Source organism: Phycodurus eques, chromosome 1 (genome assembly GCF_024500275.1).
Source record: "Phycodurus eques isolate BA_2022a chromosome 1, UOR_Pequ_1.1, whole genome shotgun sequence".
Lineage (NCBI taxonomy): Eukaryota > Metazoa > Chordata > Actinopteri > Syngnathiformes > Syngnathidae > Phycodurus > Phycodurus eques.
The window spans coordinates 36,122,970-36,138,680 of NC_084525.1; the positions used below are offsets into that span (position 1 = coordinate 36,122,970).

The window sequence follows — 15,711 nt, forward strand, 5'->3', positions numbered from 1 at the left end:
AGCAATTTTTGCACACTTTGTGAGGCATACGGGTCACGAGTTACTGATTGTATAATTCAAGAGAAAATGTACAGGACTTTGTTCTTTTTGAGGTACCATAAATCTAGAAATCACATCTAACCCTTTTAGGAAGTTATCCTATAAAACATTTCAAAGATGTATTTTTTTTATCTTGAATATGCAGTGGAACGAAAGCGGCATGGGCTAATTACGAGCATTCTTCACTGAATTAGTTTTCGGTGTGTGGCAAGGCTGTGCTCTCCTTTGTCTTGATCCCTAAACTGATCCCTTGCTTATACCCGGGGAGGTCAAGGGTCACTTGGTTAATTAAGGGTCCAATCAGTCTTTAGATAAACTCATCTGAGTTTAATGTTTGCACTTTTTGAGGTCCAGCAGCTCTGCCTGGTACCCCTGATCTTTGCGCGCACTCTGCTAATCTACCCACAGACAGGGGGAGAAGGTTAACCCAGCTCAACAGCGCCAAGCTGGAACGGCCTTTTCATTTGACAACTTCAGTCAGCGAAGAATGTCTGTAAGCTCTTGCCAAACCAGAAAAATAACTCCAACACGGCGTATTGTACACAAGGTGAGGGTTTGAGGAGGGGGCGCCCTAAAGCTCTCGAAGCGCTGCAGATTAGGTTGATGCTGCGTGAGAGGACCAGTGTTTGTGGCCCATATACTGTATTTCAGCACCATGGCCTGCCCATGCCACACACATCCAACTAGTGATGAAAGTGTGGCTGAGCAAGCAACCATGAAATCTCTCAATGTGCTGTGGATGGATTTAGTTCAACAAAGATTACTCAATAGCTGCCAGAGTATGGGCCCTTTATAACACACGCAATGTGAGATTATACACACTACACCTTTATGTGCATTGTGTTCGATACATCCATCTTTGGTTCGATACAGTATGTCCCTCTTAGCAGTCTTATGACTTCTGAAGGTTAGGCTTATTATTTCTTATGCAGCCATGATGTCGATGGCATTTGAAATTAGTAGCTATTATAATATGAACAGCGGCACTGGTAGCCGACTGGTTAGAGCGTCAGCCTCACAGTTCTGAGGACCGGGGTTCAATCCCCGGCCACGTCTGTGTGGAGTTTGCATGTTCTCCCCGTGCCTGCGTGGGTTTTCTCCAGGCACTCCTGTTTCCTCCCACATCCCAAAAACATGCATTAATTGAAGACTCTAAATTGTCCGTAGGTGTGACTGTGAGTGTGAATGGTTGTTTGTGCCCTGCGATTGGCTGGCAACCAGTTCAGGGTGTACCACGCCTCCTGCCCGATGACGGCTGGGATGGGCTCCAGCACGCCCGCGACCCGAGTGAGGAAAGCGGCTCAGAAAGTGGATGGATGGATATAATCTGAACAAATACGAAACATCATAGTTTGATTGGCCATTTTTTGAATCGTTTTAAATGTGGTCTGCTAATGCACCAAGAAAAAAAAAAGTACAAAAAGTGCATATAGTTATTATGGGACATATATATATAAATACATATACACATACACACACACACACACACACACACACACTGGGATCTCGTTTGATGTGCGTCCCGTGTCTGAGACCCACAAAAATTAGCAGGGACACATGAAGCATTCATTCTGCGTCCGTAGACTCAAGGTTTAAGACCTGCCCTACGTGCACTATATGTGTCTGTGTGTGTGTGTGTGTGTGTGTGTGTTGGTAAAGAGCTTCCACACACAGTGCATTAAAAGTATGTATCCTTCTTGCTAGCCAATCAGAGGCAGAGTGGGACAGGTTATCGTTCCATACAATGGACACGGGAGTTTTTTTTTGGACTCGATAAGTTTTCATTGTTGTGGTAACACCCGCCGCGCCGCTCATGACGCAGCAAGTCGTTGGCAGAACGGCAGTTTGTAACACAACCATAACTGGGTCATTTAAGGGAAAGTTATCTGTTTATTGCACTCGCTAGCCTGCAAGCTAACGGGCTAGCAAGCTAAGGGCTGGAGCTAAAGACCTCACTCGACCGCGGTGACATTTTTAAAACGTCAGCGCTCGGCGTTTTGTTTGTGTGTGTGTGTGTGTGTGTGTGTGTGTGTGTGTGTGTGTGTTATGTGGGGAACATGTGTGTCCCACTCTCCCTCTGATTGGCTAGCACAAAGGATACATACTTTTGATTCACTGTGTGTGGAAGCTCTTTACCAACACACGCACACACTCACTCACGCACGCACGCACGCACTCGCACACACACACACACACACACGGGCACATTAAGTGTTTATAAAACCATAAGCACAGTGGCATGTGTTATCAATATTCAGGCAGTAGTAGACTTGAGTGAACTCATTTTCAGTGTCACTGGATTGACAGGTGAAGGTCCAGCAACTCGAGGGCAGGCCTTGTTTTATATTTCATCCTTTATTTAACCAGGTAAAAGCTTATTGAGAGATAAAATCTCACTTTCAAAAGGCAAGAGGCAGCAGATATTATACAGTACATAACATGACAACATTCATACAATAATTACAAATAATGGCTAAAAAAAATTGTGGTATAAAAATGTATGGCATCTGACTTAAAAACAGTGACAAAGCCCAAATGCTTTTGAGTACATGGATGGTGTTTTTTTTTTTTAATTCATTCAAATTTGGCAGGCTTTAAGAAAAATTTTCAGGCCTCTTTAGTGGGTTAATGACTCTATACCTATGTAGCAAATGTTTAATATTTGTTTAAGTGCATTTTTTGCAAAGAGAGCCCATAAGTCTATTAAGTCTATTAAGTCTATTTTTATTTATATTTTTTATTTAGATAAGATATTTCATTTATTGTTCTACATTACAATGCTATTGTTCAATGTTCTTTAGAATTGAAAGTTTAAGTTGTTTTTAAAAATAAAAATTAAAAAAATTTATATATATATATATATATATATATATATATATTACATACTCCACCTCTCATACTCCATATAATATATATAATATATATATAGATATATACACACATATATATATATATATATATATATATATATATATATATATATATATTACACACACACACACACACACATAAGAATGATGCATATCTTCACAAACTGCAGAACACAAACATTTTCAGAGAGATTCAAAATAAAATCAAAACAAAAATAACTATTTAAGAGCATCTTTGAAAAAGCAAAGTTTCAATGTTTAAAAAAAAACAATACATTGCTTTCTATATTTACAAGACAACAGGACAAAAAGGAAACTTACCAAAGAGCGGTGTTAAAATGCACCCTGAAACGCTCTGGCCTAGACTCGTACAGAAAAACCTTAAGAGTCTCCTGGCCCTCGCACTGCCAGGGAATCAAAGCTATGAAAAGATGTGAATGTAGCTGAGCAAATAGGATTAAAGATGGCTAAATCCAAATGGCTGGAAGCACAGCATGCATTAAAGAGGAATTCTCTCAGGAAAGATAATCCCCATATACACATTCTAACACACTTCACTCACTCCTGTTTTTTTTTGGGGTTTTTTTTCAAACACACACTCGAAGTAATTCCGTGATTGTCTGACAGTCCACACACCACAGTCAATACAGTCTATAAATACACTGCTCAGACTGCAGCAATGACACACACTGATTCCAGAGATGGAAATGTTTGAGGTGAATAATCACACTTTGTGTCATATTCTCCTGTTTCTGCTCCAGCATCAAGTACCAGAACTGGAGAGAGTCTTACCTTCAGCACTTCCATAGGCACCTGGGCAGCGGCTGGTGCAGGGACGGTGACATTGATGGCAGGGGTCTGTGTAGCTGTGGTTTGCGGGTACTGGGAGTCCTGATGCCTGCGCTGCTCCCGCCGCTCCTGCTCCTGAAGTTGCTCGCGCATCAGCTGTTGACGCAACAAGATGCGCGAGGTAGTGGCCGAGGAGCTGAGCGGAGGCTTGGAAGCGCCACGCTGCGCTGACGGGCTGCGGTGAAGGAGAGAACGATGCCAGGTGATTGAGGCGGGACAGATGGGGGGGAAAAGAAGGGGATTGAAAAAGTGAGATGAAGAGCATAAACGAGAGGGCAGAGAAAGGTCAGGCCAAGAGAGAGACGTCAAGCAAGATGATGGTGAGAGATTAGCAGCGTTGATTCACTAGCATATCTCCCTAGACACACACCTGTGGGATTTAGTTATTCTGTCTGGGGCCACTCTCTAATTTTTATACACAGCACTTGGGATCACTTTATCTTACTGGACTGTTCTCTCGTTTACATTTACATTCTATACAGGGGTGATTAATACCACATAGCCACTCCCACCACACACCAGTCGCACTGCCTGGCTCATTGCTCCTATCCTGTCCTCTCCTAACTTTCCCGGTGCAGGCCTGTCCTATTTGCTACTCATCGCGTCGTGTACCTTCCTCACAGGATGTAGTACTGCCTTCCCAGAGGCAAGTACAGATTAGCAGCAGTGGTGAGCATAAATGATGGAGGGGACACTGATAAGTAAAATAGAAGAACTTGACCAATAGTGGATTTTGTGGGCCAATTCATCACCATCACAGAAAACAAAATCTCGATACCATCACTCAATTTGTCCTTTCTGCATTTTTTTGTTGTACGCTAAGCAATGACAACATAGCCTTTTTCTATTCTATTAGTATAGTTTTCCTAAATCAGTGTCACAATTGATTTGTCCCTGCTGGGCAAATGCTTATAGGGATATATTCTAGAATTTTTTTTTATTTTCTCTTGAACAAATATTTCAGTCCCTGTTAGACAGATTATCGGCGCCAACATTTGGAATTTTGACAGATATCGGCATTGGCCTTTTTTAAGAGATCCATTTAAACCTGGGTAAACTTCAGGAATTTATTTACATTTTCAGTTAACATTATAAGAGATGCTGCTGACCCGGGGAACTCCACTGGTAATAAAAGCCGTACTCAACCCCTACAGCAGACGGGAGGTGGAGTGCACAGTGGCTCACTTAGACTGCTTCTCAAAACAGGTTCATTTCAGTGAGGCTTAAGAAATTGAGTTTAAAGTGTGTTGTAATTCTTGATCCTTAAGGTATTTTGACAAAAGCATGTCACAGAAACATTATTAAAATACCTGGGAAAATTGTTTAAACTGGGACAAAATTGCAAAATGCAAATGTCAACAAACCCCAAACTAAGCATCACCCCTATTTTACCCTATATCAGCCACTTATTGTAATACTTGAAACAGCAGACAAAACAAGCAAATAAATTGTCATACACAGAGTTTCCATTCGTAAATAATAATCATTCATATTCATATTAATGATCCATTCATGTAAAATAAATCTTTCATTAACTCTCGTAGCAACTTTTTCATCAATAAACATTTCTTTGCTGATTGACTGGGAGAAATCTCTTTGAACTTTTCTTTCAATTTAAAATACCAAATACGCTTCCTTGCCCTATCAAAGGCTATGCATAGTCCATGTAATCCAAGAAGGAGGTAATGCTTTCGCGGTCGAGTCTTTTACCATTTGTTTGTGTGGAGGATTACACAAGAACGACTGACCGATTTCCATGCACCTTCCTGGAGGGGAATACCATGGACCAAGGAAGAAACCCCATCAATATTTATCATTGCGGAAACTCTTAATACTTTTAATATACATTTTAGCCGGTTACAAGACTGGAGTACAAGATGAGGTTCTGTGTTGTAAATATGATGATGATGATTATTATCAGCTGAACAAAGGTTTATTTGCATTCCACAATCCTGCCTGCTACATTTCAGCAGTACAGTATTACATTAGGCACGAGGCTCTATCACTAAGGACTGTTTGAGATCTTGATAAAATACTCATCACTTTGTCTTTAAAATACACTCCAACATGATAAAAGGAGTGGAATAAACATGAAACTAAAGGCCAAAACAGCTTTGAGCTAATTTCTGTGGCACACACACAACGTTTTCCATAACAGAAAGAAAGAGGAACAACAGGGACTCTTTCAGTTTTCCCACTCTCTTCAAACTTAGACAGCTACTCCCCAGACAGAGTCGGGCACTCCTAAAATAGAGGGACTCTGCTGAAGCAGAAGTTGTCGGGATGAAGTCTTCATCGAGTGAGTGATCCTTTTGATAAAACTCAGCAAAACGTCTGGCCAATGCAGCTGTGCAGTAATCGGACTAATTAGCCAGCAGAGTCAAACACAGCTTCGGTCTGCCGTGTATTCAGTGGGTGTTGGGCCCTCAACATACCATAATTGCTCTCCTTCCCCCCCAGCAATAAATATAATCTCATTGTTTCAAGACACACCCACTGAAGCTTGGACAAGAGCAAAAATACAAGATATACTGTAAGTGCAAAGAAACCACATTTTCGGTGCCATGATCAACGGATAAGATAAAGCAGAACATTGTTGACCAGGATTTATTTCTTCATTTCTGAGACAAGATTTAGCTGGATTATCTTTCATCAGTCTTGCTGCCAAAGTGTTGTCAATGAATGCTTCTGGTCGTGTAATCAAATGGAGTGGATATAAAAGGTCTTCACGCCCTTGTTCAAAAGCCCCTTTGTTTACATATTTAAAAAGAAATTTACAAAAATAAATAATGAAAAAAAACTTTTTCCACCATTAATGTGACCTATAACCCGTACAACTCAAAGTAAACAACTGAGATAATGTGGTTGCACAAGTATGCGCACCCTCTTTTGACTGGGGATGTGGCTGTCTTCAGAATTAACCAGTCACATTTAAACTCCTGTTAAATGGAGGTCAACACACAACTGCCACCATCTCCGATTAAGCCTCCAAAAGGTTTAGCTGTTGTATTGATTTTTGTTTTCTTCTTGCTTAAACATCTGAACTTTATTTGCTATTAGTCAGAGGCACTTCAAATTGTGGCAGTTGTATGCGGAGTCCCATTTAACATGAGTTTGAATGTGACTGGTTAATTCTGAACACAGTCACGTCCCCAGTTATAAGAAGATTACACTTGCACAAACATTATCTTAATTTTTTTTATTTTTACTTCCGCTATTTAAATTCACAATTGAATTTTACGGGATATACGTCACATTAATGGTGGAAAAAGTTTAGAAATTTGAACAGGGGTGTGTAGCAATGTGGTAGTAAAAGTCCAATTGAATATCAATATCTCTATCGTAATATTGTAAAAGGTTGTGTGTGTGTGTGTGTGTGAATGAAAACAGCTAACAAGAGCGGAAGATCCCCTGGTGTGAAGTCACTGAACCACATTGCTGAGAAAAAGGCAATTCTAACTTATGGCATAGGATGTAAAAATTCATCAGCCATGAATTATTTTGCCACGACGCTAGCAAAGCAATAGAAGACTCAGTTTAATATAATAAATCATCAATTGTTTGTATACAGATAGTCGGATCTCTGCCCACTTACCAAGTGTGAAATTAAACCACTCGGTTGCCGATTTCCCAAAATACATCTAAAAGTAATCTGTTTGTAATGTTACCGAATGGTTAAATTAGCCCGTGGTGGCTACATGCAAGCCGCGTTCATTTGCAGTCTGGATGTGGAAGTGCGAGCATCTCCTGCTATAGAGGGAATCTCAGAGTCTTCAGAAGTCTCCTGATTTTTTTTGCTTGCCACTTTTTTGATGAATAGTTGCGAGAAGGGTGGTAAAAGTCAATAAATATAGCAACAAAGACACTAAGTTGGCAACACCGAGGAGCCGCTCATTTTGTTGCACGCTCTAGCTCCACCCTTGGGTGTCATGGTAACAAACCAACAGCTTCAACCAGAGTGTGACAAATGGATGTTAAGTGTAATGTAATACTTTATGCTTTGTGTATTTCCACATAAGAAGCCCATTTTATGACCATTTAAAAAAAAAAAACTTGGAGAATCTTTGAGATGGGTGGAATGTTTTGTGAAGTGCTGTAGCTGTTTTTAGCACCATGAGTAAGATTCAGGGTTGGACTTTTTTCTGTAAACATGAATGCAAGACACAATAAAAAAAAATGTCTCTATTCCTCCATTTTCTCGAGCATCTACCCTTTTCAAGCATGTGGGGAGCTAAAGCCTATTGTATGATATTGCTCTACAGAGTCACGCGTTTCTGTTTTCTAAAATTAAAGTGACATTTTTAACAACTTTCGACTTTTCCCAGTACCAGAGAGAGCCGTATCGTATTATGATCATAAAGGCAATAAAACATTAATAACACTGGATATACAGTATTGATTAATCGATTAGTAGATTAAACACACAACTGAACTGCAGCTAAACAAAGACCTTCAATGAGCCTTTATTTTAGTTTTTAGCTTTGTTCTCTTTTCTTTGTACTGCATTCAAAACCTAAAAGCTGCTTTAAAGCTCCTAGTGCATAATTCCATTGTTTGCAAGGGTGATTGTGTTTCTTTTATTACAGAAGTTGAAATCCAAGTCACTGGATCCAATATTTTCATGTTTAATGTCCTGTTTTTAGTTGTTTTCTCCCCACTTCCAATAGATTTGTCTTTTTGTTGATTTGAGTTGACCTCAGTAGTTTTGTTTTTGTTTTTTGTTTTGTAGCAGAACTGTGGAATAGTGGTTAGCATATCAGCTGCATAGTTCTGAGGTTCAGGGTTCAAATTTCAGTCTTCCTGCCCCAAAAAATATATGTGAAGTTGATGGGAGACTCTAAAGTGGTGTTTGGTTATTTGTCTATATATTTACAGATTCGTAGCTCATTTTCCTATTCTGTTTATTTCTCTTCTACAATGTGTTGTTGTTGTTATTAACTTTTTGAAGGATTGATTGCAATGATTATATCAAGGTCAGGCATCCTTGTGTATGCTTATGTATCCGAAAGTCATTGGCAGTCGACTCAACTCAAGCTCAGTCTTACACAGCTACAACCAAATCTAATAAAGAATTTTTCTCTGTATTTTGGAGGAAGGTGGGTATGGCAAAGAGAAATAAGAGAAAACAAATATCTCTACCAATGTTTTCTTTCCGATGTGCACCGACCTTTGGCAGGATCTAGCAATTTGCGTGCCAGTCCCACCGGGCATCCTCAAAGTTACAAGGAAATCAGTGGTGTTGTTTTTTCAAAATCCTGCAAACTAATTTACACACAAACTAATTAACAAACTAAAACAAACAACTAACGGGTGAAAACTATCCCTCTCACTTTCACCCTTTTACACATGGAGGAGAATAGGTACTTCAACAATGCTTGATTTAAAAAAATAATAATAATCAGAATATTATATTGACATATCACATATTATTGTGAGAAAAAATAAACATTCATCACCTATAGACCTTTAAAGAAAGACTTTTTTGTAACTCAGCTGGCGACACAAAGTTAAGGTCAATGCACTAGTCTGTGGTTAACATTGCGGGCTGCTTATAAGCGGACTTCCACAAACTGAATAATTATGCATGTCAAGAATAATCCTTTTTTGCAGGGGTGGGGGCAGGAGTGGTCATTTTCTGAGACAAAAGAAACTTCAACTAGTTGTTGTAGAGATCCGCATCTTGAATACACGTTGTCAACTCTGAAACAACAACCTCGAGGTGCAACAGCACCTCCAAACACACAAGAGAATTCAACAGCTTTTCCCTCCACCTCACAAGACTGGTGAGTAATGATGTGAGAAAACAAAGCATCCTCACAAGGGGAACGGGTTGATGAGAAGAAAAAAAAGACACTCCAGGAATGGTCACATCATCTACGTCAGTTATTGTAGCACAGAATTCATTATTTAATCATGTGCCATCTACAGTGAAAACATTCAAAGGAAGGATTCGTCCCACAGCAATGTTATAACATGGAAAGGGTTGTTTCTACCAACAGATTACAGTTAACTAGTCAAAAAAAAAATATGAGTTGAGGGTTGCATGCAGTTCAAATAAATTAAAATAATATGACAGTCCCTCCAAACACCTTGTTGGTTGGTTCAGAACATGGGGGGGACAAGGGTAGCAAATGACTGTTGACTATTCCATCAAGTACACCAAAATTCAAAATGCGTGCATCAAACTGAGTTTTGAGGGTAAAGATCACCTCTGCTGCCACCACGTGGCCACATAAACAGCACATTTCAATAAAATCGAGATTTTCAACTCTACAATTTAAACTTCCTTATCAGTCCACATGCATGTTTACATCCATATAAAATGTATCTGTGAATTTCTCATGGAATTAGCTGAATCACTTGCACAGGTGAAGTGACCTCTGGCATATAATGAATTAGACAAACTGCAGGGTGTAAGGGAGCGATGATGAATCACCGGAAGTGAAATTCAATTATTGGCACATAGTGGAGGATTGGAGTACCTTGAAGCATTCTTGAGTTCTATGTTTGTACAGTTAAGCCCACAATGATACCCTGGGCAAATTTTTAGTTGAAATGATTTCATATTTTAGCGAGTGGACATCGTTAAGCGGGGGAAAAGCAAGATGAGGCCACTTTATGAACTTAATTATTATTACCATTTTCATTTCATGCATATCTCATGATCTGAAATTCTATTTGATTAGACTGCTCCTGATCACAGTTGTCAAACTCAAACTCAAGGCCCTTTTTAAAATAAAATAAATAGTTGGACAAACTCCTTAAATTCACTATTTTTCAATCAAAGTAACTTTTGTTGCTAATTTTGTCCACTGGAGGGTGCACTGACAACACAAATGACATTGATGCACATGTGAAGGCCAATGGAGCACACGAATATAAAATGGTGTGCCATGTTCACACTGTGAAAATAAATACCTCCTGTAGAAATGTTTTAAGACATTGAATATTACAACATTTCAGTCTGAAGCTTCACTTCAAAAGAGGTTGGTTTGTTGCAACTTTGTTGTTCTTTTTTTCCATGCAGTGCCACAAATTAAATTAAATTAAATTTTTATGTATACATTTTCTAAGGGCCCCCTCCTTGAGCCGTCACCTTGTCGTGGTGGAGGGGTTTGTGTGTCCCAGTGATCCGAGGAGCTAAGTTGTCTGGGGCTTTATGCCCCTGGCAGGGTCACCCATGACAAACAGGTCCAAGGTGAGGGACAAGACAAAGCACGGCTCAAAGACCCTAATGATGACGACAAACAATGGACTTCGTTTTCCCTTGCCCGGACGCGGGTCACCGGGGCCCCCCCACTGGAGCCAGGCCTGGTGGTGGGGCTCGAAGGCGAGCACCTGGTGGCCGGGCCTGCACCCATGGGGGGGCACAGCCCAAAAGGGTAACGTGGGTCCCCCTTCCCATGGGCTCACCACCTGTGGGAGCGGCCATATGGGTCGGGTGCAGTGTGAGCTGGGCGGTGGCCGAAGGCGGGGACCTTGGGGATCCGATCCCCGGCTACAGAAGCTGGCTCTAGGGATGTGGAATGTCACCTCTCTGGCAGGGAAGGAGCCCGAGCTGGTGTGTGAGGTCGAGAAGTTCCGACAAGATATAGTCGGACTCGCCTCCACACACAGCTTGGGCTCTGGTACCAGTCCTCTCGAGAGGGGTTGGACTCTCTTCCACTCTGGAGTTGCCCACGGTGATAGGCGCCGAGCAGGTGTGGGAATACTTATTGCCCCCCGGCTCGGCGCCTGTACGTTGGGGTTCACCCCGGTGGACGAGAGGGTAGCCTCCCTCCGCCTTCGGGTAGGGGAACGGGTCCTGACTGTTGTTTGTGCCTATGCACCAGTTCAGAGTACCCACAGTCATTTTTGGCTTGATGAAGCCAAAAGAACCACATCATCAGCAAAAAGCAGAGATGCAATACTGAGGCCACCCAAACGGACCCCCTCTACGCCTCGGCTGCGCCTGGAAATTCTGTCCATAAAAGTTATGAACAGAATCGGCGACAAAGGGCAGCCTTGGCGGAGTTCAACCCTCACCGGGACCGAGTCCGACTTACTGCCGGATATGCGGACCAAACTCTGACTCCGGTCGTACAGGGACCGAACAGCCCGTATCAGGGGGTTCTGTACCCCATACTACCGAAGCACCCTCCACAGGACTCCCCAGGGACACGTCGAACGCCTTCTCCAAGTCCACAAAACACATGTAGACTGGTTGGGCGAACTCCCATGCACCCTCGAGGACCCTGCCGAGGGTGTAGAACTGGTCCACTGTTCCACGGCCAGGACGAAAACCACACTGCTCCTCCTGAATCAGAGATTCGACATCCCGACGGACCCTCCTCCCCAGTACCTCTGAATACACCTTACCAGGGAGGCTGAGCAGTGTGATTCCCCCTGTAGTTGGAACACACCCTCCGGTCCCCCTTCTTAAAAAGGGGGACCACCACCCCAGTCTGCCAATCCAGAGGCACTGTCCCCGATGTCCACGTGTTGTAGAGGCGTGTCAACCAGGACAGCCCCACAACATCCAGAGCCTTTAGGAACTCCGGGCGAATCTCATCCACCCCCGGGGCCCTGCCACCGAGGAGCCTTTTTAACTACCTCGGTGACCTCAAACCCAGAGAAAGGAGAGCCCGCCTCGGAGAACCCACACTCTCCTTCCTCATGGGAAGGTGTGTCGGTGGAATTGAGGAGGTCTTCAAAGTATTCTCCCCACCGACTCACAACGTCCCGAGTCGAGGTCAGCAGCGCCCCATCCCCACTATACACAGTGTTGGTGGTGCACTGCTTTCCTCTCCTGAGACGACAGAATTTCCTCGAAGCCGTCCGGAAGTCTTTCTCCATGGCCTCAGCGAACTCCTCCCATGCCCGAGTTTTTGCTTCAGCGACCACCAGAGCCGCATTCCGCTTGGCCAGCCGGTACCCATCAGCTGCCTCAGGAGTCCCACAGGCCAAAAAGGCCCGATAGGACTCCTTCTTCAGCTTGACGGCATCCCTCACCGTTGGTGTCCACCAACGGGTTCGGGGATTGCCGCCACGACAGGCACCGACCACCTTACGGCCACAGCTCCGGTCGGCCGCCTCAGCAATGGAGGCACGGAACATGGTCCACTCGGACTCGATGTCCCCCGCCTCCCACGGAACATGAGCAAAGTTCTGTCGGAGGTGGGAGTTGAAACTCCTTCTGACAGGGGATTCTGCCAGACATTCCCAGCAGACCCTCACAATACGTTTGGGCCTGCCACGTCGGACCGGCATCTTCCCCCACCATCGGAGCCAACTCACCACCAGGTGGTGATCAGTTGACAGCTCCGCCCCTCTCTTCACCCGAGTGTCCAAGACATGCGGCCGCAAGTCCGATGACACGACCACAAAGTCGATCATCGAACTGCGACCTAGGGTGTCCTGGTGCCAAGTGCACGTGTGGACACCCTTATGCTTGAACATGGTGTTCGCTATGGACAATCCGTGACGAGCACAGAAGTCCAATAACAGAACACCTCTCGGGTTCTGATCGGGGGGCCCTTCCAGGTCTCACTGTTATTGCCCACGTGAGCATTGAAGTCCCCCAACAGAACAATGGAGTCCCCAGTGACCCACTTTCAAAGGGGCTTCATCAAGCCGTGAGCTCCAACTCTCACTGGAGCAGTTCGCAGCCGAGTGTGAAGCGGCTGGGATGAGAATCAGCACCTCCAAATCTGAGACCATGGTCCTCAGTCAGAAAAGGGTGGCATGCCCTCTCCAGGTCGGGGATGAGATCCTGCCCCAAGTGGAGGAGTTCAAGTATCTTGGGGTCTTGTTCACGAGTGAGGGAAGAATGGAACGGGAGATCGACAGGCGGATCGGTGCAGCGTCTGCAGTGATGCGGACTTTGTATCGGTCCGTTGTGGTAAAGAAGGAGCTAAGCCGAAAGGCGAAGCTCTCAATTTACCGGTCGATCTTCGTTCCTACCCTCACCTATGGTCATGAGCTGTGGGTCGTGACCGAAAGAACAAGATCCCGGATACAAGCGGCCGAAATGAGTTTCCTCCGCAGGGTGTCCGGGCTCTCCCTTAGAGATAGGGGGAGAAGCTCGGTCATCCGGGAGGATCTCAGAGTAGAGAGGAGCCAGATGAGGTGGCTGGGGCATCTGATTCGGATGCCCCCCGGACGCCTCCCTGGTGAGGTGTTCCGGGCATGTCCCACCGGGAGGAGACCCCGGGGACGACCCAGGACACGCTGGAGAGACTACGTCCTTCGGCTGGCCTGGGAACGCCTCTGGATCCCCCCGGAAGAGCTGGATGAAGTGGCGACCCGACCCGGATAAGCGGTAGAAAATGGATGGATGGATGAACATTTTCAAAGGATGCATAACTGAATGGTTCAGTGGCCCGCAAACTAAAATGAGTTTGACACCCCTGCTCTAAATTGACCATTGGTGTGAATGTGAGTGCGAATGGTTGTTTGTTTATATATGCCCTGCGATTGGCTGGCGACCAGTTCAGGGTGTACCCCGCTTCTCGCCCGAAGATAGCTTGGATAGGCTCCAGAACTCCCGCGACCCTCGTGAGGATAAGCGTTACAGAAAATGGATGGGTGGATAAAATGTGTTTCCTGTACCATACCTGAGGAGTTTTAAACTGTAACAACACCATTCAGCACTAGATGACAGACATCGCTTAGTAGCACTTCCACCGGGTCTTCTCCATCAGAGAAGAAGAACAGGAAGCATTCATCCATCAATTTTCTAAACTGCTTATCCTCACTAGGGTTGCGGTTATGCTGGAGCCTATTCCAGCTAACTGCGGGCAGGAGGCAGGGTACATCCTGAAATGGTTGCCAGCCAATCGCAAGGCACAAACAACCATTTGCACTCACATTCATACCTATGGATAATTTAGTCTTCAATTAACCTACCGTGCATGTTTTTGGGATGTGGGAGGAAGCCAGAGTACCCGGAGAAAACCCACGCAGGCAGAGGAGAACATGCAAACTCCACACAGGCGAGGCTGGATTTGAACCTTAGTCCTCAGAACTGTGAGACCGATGTACTAACCAGTCAGTCACTGTGCCGCCGAACAGGAAGCAGATTATGCTAAATCTTTTGTTGTTGAACAGTCGATCTTTTATGCATTTGAGCATGAAATTTATTAAAATACTGTGTTGTACATTGGTTGAATAATAAAAAACAAACAAACAGACATTCACATATTTTGCCTTTTAAAATGGCATTATTGTCATATCTGATTAGGAAGTGTGGTGTCCTATGTGGTCCCCCTGGTAGCGCTGACTAGAAATTGTGGCCGCCTCCAGCATGTAAATTGCCCATTCCTGCTCTAGATAATGGTCGATGCCCAAGTATGGTGCAAAAATATTGTATTTTGTTTCCAGGAATATGAATAATTGTATCCCCTACACAACATATTAAATTATTTCTGTGTAATTTCTATTCAACAAAGAAAAACATCACTTCAACAAAAAAAAAAATATTGCTTGTATTTATTTATGTGTGGATGAATGACCTGAAGCATCTCCATTAATTAAAAGCTCTTTGTCATTTCCCTGGTGGCCTCTTGTCAAATCACTGTGAAACATAAAGCTCTCGTCATTTATTTCCTAATTTTCACTGCTTGCACGTCCTCTTGTGTTTGTGTGAATCTAGACGGACAAACCAAGAAGAAGAAATAAATGGCTGTACGTTCTTAGGTCCCCAACAATTCAACTCATTAATGTTTTTCGTGACACTACCCCATCATGGCACCCTGTAAGAAAGTTGTCAGAGCTTTCGTGCTGCTTTCCCATGAGGAAGAAGAGCCCTTAGGAGAGCCACACAATTACAGTTTGTAAATTGGACAAGTGAGACTGCAATCAGAGGGTGCATGGGTTCCCCCCTGATTTTGCACGCTTGAAGTCCCTCTGTTAAGAACAATGAACGGTGCTACCTATTGGGCACTGATAGTACAACAGCCTCATCGAAAAAGAA

General features: G+C 43.7%; 1 protein-coding gene across 1 annotated transcript in view; it reads right to left on the reverse strand.

Moving 5' to 3' along the window:
- The window catches only part of LOC133409830 (microphthalmia-associated transcription factor-like), a 68,626-nt gene that overhangs the window by 35,510 nt on the left and 17,405 nt on the right, over window positions 1-15,711 (reverse strand). Inside the window, exon 2 of the mRNA XM_061690352.1 lies at window positions 3,702-3,933. Coding sequence (XP_061546336.1) covers window positions 3,702-3,933 — 232 coding nt within the window. The remainder of the gene's footprint in view (window positions 1-3,701; window positions 3,934-15,711) is intronic.